Below are 5000 nucleotides of genomic sequence, written 5' to 3'. Positions count from 1 at the left end.
AAACAGATTTAAAAGCACTTGCAAAACACAAATGCATGTATAATCAAATGTCTTGATGCAACACTCAAAAATGAAGGGTCAGTAGTAATTCATACTTAACTGGTTCCTGATGACTTGGTGACAGCATCTATAGGAGTATAGAAATAACAAAAGGAAGAAAGTTGGGTCATTTTCATGATACTCATTCACATTAGGCATCATTATTACCTACCTAATTCTGAGATTATTGTTGTATTAATTTTTTATTCTTCTCACTATTGTTTCTATAATCTGAAGCATTAGTTGAGATAGAGCTATACGACATGACATCCATATCACCTTACCAACTTGATCGATTATATAATAATCTAAATAATCTAATTAGTCATTTCCTTTGGAGAAAATATTGGGTGATGTACTAACTATCAAAAATCAAGGCCTTTTTATTTATATATACTTTTCTTCAAGTATCACAAATATACCTTACACTTTCTTAACTATATGCTTGAATATGTCTCTCTACTAAGTTAGATCTCATGACTAGAAAGACCTGCAACAAGTACATTTACTAGTACTTCATTTTCACAAGATCAACTGGTGTGAACTGTACTCTAAAATCTTAAAAACTGTTGTTTGAGTCTGACCAATAGATCTCACAACCAGCACTGAAGAACTGCTACAGCCCATTGCTTACAGTGTAACTTAAAAAGATACCTAGGTCTCAGGCCTTCTATGCCCTCTACATATAAATAACTTGACATCAACATGAAATACCAGGTTTACATTCTCTTAGAGATGAGTCATGGAGACTTGCTTATTGAGCAATTATTGTTGCATGATCCACACCTACATAGACCAGTTGGAATGTTGTTGCATTATATAATGGGGCAATTCTGAGCAGAGAGTGCATGCCAACACCAGATGGTTTGGTACAGCTAACATGTATGCTGTTAAAATATCTGCAATCCAAGAGGGCTCAACACAGGTGGCACAGAAGACAAAGAAAGAAAGAGAAAAAGAGAGAGAAAAAATGTGACTGTAATTTAATGCCTGACTTCAGAGCAGCAAAGTTTCTTGAGTGTAATTACCAGTAGTTATCCTGGAAAAGAAGTAACAGCTTCTGAGAGAATCGTGGGGTAGAGAGAATACAGGTCCATTTGCCAACATTCTTCATAGAATGACAGGGGCAAGGAGGGAATATTCATAATATTCAAAAATGTTTTTCTCTTTTCTTTTCTTTTTGAGAAATGGCTTTAAGCATGGATCTTGCTCAAGATACCTTTAGGGTCCATAACTTCCCTTGTACCCCTTATGTGATTCCTGTTATCTTGTGTCGAAAGTTGAGGAAGAGAAAAGATGACTTCTGCAGCATGACACTGGTGGCTATTCTCCGTTTAGAAAGGGAAACACTTAACAGAAACTATAACACTTACTCAATTCCGTTCTTACATATGAATAAACAATATTGCAAAATAAAACACCAAATCCTAGTTGTTCCATCCCCTTTTTCCCATGTGAAAGGATGCCCTTCTGGAAGAGTTCTACACTTTCTTTTCTTGTTTTTTATATGAATTCTTAATTTTATAACATTAGAATGAAACTCATATGAGAAAAATGGAACACCTACCTACTGAATCCAAAATTTACTGTGAAACATGTTTTTATCTTATTTTTATATTTTTGCTAATCTGTTTGTTTGGGGAGTGTCTATGTAGGGGTGGGGTGTTACTGATTTGGTAATGCCATGGGTTTTATTTAAAATTGAAGCTACATAACCCTTCCTACACTTCCATTTGAAACACGAAACCTTTCTTTGCATAATAAGAGAAAAAAGGCTATCACAAAATGAGAGGGGAAAAAAAGGAAGAGGGAGAGAGAGAAAAAAATAATACAGTGGATATCAAAATCTAAAGCACTAGTAGTACATGTAGCTTAACAACAGCTAATGGTAAAAAATGTTAGTCAATCAGAGAACAATTTTTTTTCCCCCAGAGGAAAGGAAAAGCGCACAGAGGTTGAAGAGTATTTACAAACTTAAGCTAATGCCGAGAGAAATCCCTGTGTGCTTCATCGTTTTGTATACGTTTCTATATAGTCCCTAACTTTCCATCTAAATGAGTCCTTGTCACGCTGGTAGTGTTCAGCAGCTTCGATGTTTAGAGGATCATCAAAATTCAACAGATCCTGGAACAGAAAGGAAAAAAATAGTAGGTATGAAAGTGGGTGGGCCAGAAGAGGACAGTTTTTTAAACTCGATCTTATCTTCCTTAATTTCTATTCACTCTTTGGCTTTATTGCCTTTTATATAATCATACACACAAAATCCAAATCTATTCTTTTATTTCATAAAATTTAATTTACCAATGGGAATTAGGCATTCATTTAATTAAAATTGGAACATGATAAAGAATTTTTGTTCATCATATCTGATGATAATCACATTAAAATGATAGAATATCAGTTGTAATCAACTTTATTTATAAAAATGCAAGTAAGTAGAAGTAATGAAAACTTACTTGTATAATGCAATGGAGATGACTTGAATATTCTAATTACAGAACTATTTGATCTAGCTTCCATCTTATATGATTTTCCAAAAAAACTTTTCACATGAGACATACAAGACTCATTTTCACTCCGCATAATCTATACCTAGTGAAACCATTACTCTAATAATAAATAAAATAAAGAGCATTCTTTAACAAATAACATCTCCCTGCACAACATCTACTCACCTGGAAAAGGCTACTGAGACCCCACACAACATCCTTTAACCTCCGTGTGGGAGCCCAGCCAAGGCCATCAATGGAGTTCTGCCTCAGGAGGGACAGGCAGATCTCCCCTTCTTCACTGATGTTTGGATGCCACAGTTTCGTTTCACATCTCACGACAGGAGGCTGACAATTTCAAAATTGAGATTAGATAATTTCAGATAAGATTATAACAGATTATCTCATCAAAATTTATCATATTGTATTGTTAGTCCTTAACCCTTAGTATCCAGACTGGCTATGACATGGAAAGGACTAAACCTTGGGGTGTGCTTGGATGTGGAGCTGCCTGCTACTACCAGCACAATAGCTTCAAAAATAAAGACATATTTTGTGGAACATAACCCTTGCAAATGCTGAGGGCCAACTGTAGAGTCTATCAAAACTAACAAAATATATGCAATAAGAAGGTCACAGTCCTAAACAAAATTTACTAAGACTTGCATAAGCAAGCTATATTATAATCTTCAGGTACTTTACTAAAACTTGCATAAGCAGCAGCATACTTACAGCTATATTATAATCTTCAGGTACATTGATACTAAAAACGAATACGCCTCCAGCCCAATACCCCTCAGGTGGGGCCACAATGAGGCGGAAGGTGTGGAGGGCATTGGGATCCTCAAACTTCACCGTACATCCCTCTGGCAGGTTGCTCTCCATTTCACTAACCTTGTAATAAGAAAATGTGTTATGCTTATATTTCTTGCTCCCTTTGAAATTAAACAGTTTATGTATTAGTGAGGAATCATTATGAGTTTTAAACATGATATTACAGTCTTGTAAGAAAGAGTGAGAAAGAAAGAGAGAAAAAAACAACAACAACACATACACAAAGTGTCTATCTAGAACAGTGCAGAAATACTGATGTGTTGCTCTCTAAAATATAATTTCTCCATCCCTGGAAACAGAATAATTTAGTGTAAAATGAAATGAATGACAATGAAAAAAATGAGAACAATAAATAAAATAAAATAAAACAAAAAACAATATAGTGGAATCAAGGAGAGGGAGAAGATCAAATATGCTGGGTCAGCAGTTAGTTGGACGGCTGGGTCCAGCTCCCTCCCAAGGTAACCTTGACTAGACACCAAAAACAATAGGGGCTAAATGTTTAGAACAAGAAGTGTAAAAAGTCCTAAAATTGAAAAATGTTTGAAACATAATGCAGTAAAGACGATGATATGCCAAAACTGAGATAGAAAAAAATGTCAAATATTGAAAATGTACACTTAAAAAGTAGAAAACGAGTCTTAGGCACAAAGGATGAACATCTGATAGGAAAAGTTAAAGAATTAAGAGCAGCAGCAGCTGGTGCAGAGAGGACTGTACGGCAAATAACAACAATTTTAAAACAGAACTAGATAAAATTCAAATCTGTAGTGAAATATCAGAATCTAGCTTCATAAAAGAATTGAGTAGGACTGAGAAAGTGAGCTAACAAACAGTGTAATTGAAAAACAAGTAATCTAGAAAATATGAAACAATTGGACCATGTGGTAGATCAAAAGATCAATCATGCCAAAAATATGGAATCCGAGTCTCTCAAAAGACACAAGTTTGTTAAAATCTGATAAAAAAAAAAAATCACCTTATAATCAGACAACATGGCAGGTCTCAGTTATTGGAAAAAAATTTAAATAACTCACGTTTTTCTCTTTACAAAGGCAGATAGAAAGATACTTCAATACACATGTAAAGAAGTTCACTGAAAACTTTGCACCAAATCCAAGAGAGGTAGAAAAGGGGGGAGAAACAAGGTAAAACACTCACCTAGACAGGGAAGGCCATGTTATCATTCTATGATAACAACTCAACCTTCCCAACTAAGAAAAATATGTAATCAAAATTAATTATTAGGCATGACTTTTTAATAGTAAACCATAAAGTAATAGAAACACAACTCAGAGCTCTATGGAAATGTTTAAAGGAAATTAAGCCTAAGACAACTGGTTGAATTCATTGCCAGATAAACAGTTACCAAGTGGTAGTGAAAGAATACAAGCTGAATCAAATTCTATCCCTCATCAAGTTCTGTTCTTAGTTTTCAGGATAGCCCTAGCATGAGTCGCTAGGAGGGTTATTGCTTAACCTGGTCATGACGGGATCTGAATTTTTTGTGATGTAATATTAAGCAACAGTCTAGACTTTGAGGCTGTATACAACCGGCCCACCCGTTACAAGTCATGACACGTACGTACATCATAGGTCATTACGGATATAGCTGTACCCTTCACTGAAGGGTGAACC

General features: G+C 35.1%; 1 protein-coding gene across 5 annotated transcripts in view; it reads right to left on the bottom strand.

Annotated features, from left to right (window-relative positions):
* LOC113817819 (NEDD8-conjugating enzyme UBE2F) overlaps positions 1 to 5000 on the bottom strand; it is an 8378-nt gene that overhangs the window by 323 nt on the left and 3055 nt on the right. For all 5 annotated transcript variants that reach the window (XM_027369927.2, XM_027369925.2, XM_027369926.2 and 2 more), the window contains exons 3-5: positions 3261 to 3422; positions 2715 to 2876; positions 1 to 2163 (exon numbers count right to left, since the gene is read on the bottom strand). The exon at positions 1 to 2163 is cut by the window's left edge and continues 323 nt beyond it. In XM_027369927.2, the coding sequence (XP_027225728.1) occupies positions 2047 to 2163; positions 2715 to 2876; positions 3261 to 3422 (441 nt within the window). In that variant the 3' untranslated portion in view covers positions 1 to 2046. The remainder of the gene's footprint in view (positions 2164 to 2714; positions 2877 to 3260; positions 3423 to 5000) is intronic.

Source organism: Penaeus vannamei, chromosome 29 (assembly GCF_042767895.1).
Source record: "Penaeus vannamei isolate JL-2024 chromosome 29, ASM4276789v1, whole genome shotgun sequence".
NCBI classification, from domain to species: domain Eukaryota; kingdom Metazoa; phylum Arthropoda; class Malacostraca; order Decapoda; family Penaeidae; genus Penaeus; species Penaeus vannamei.
This window is presented reverse-complemented; position numbering and strand designations above follow the sequence as displayed.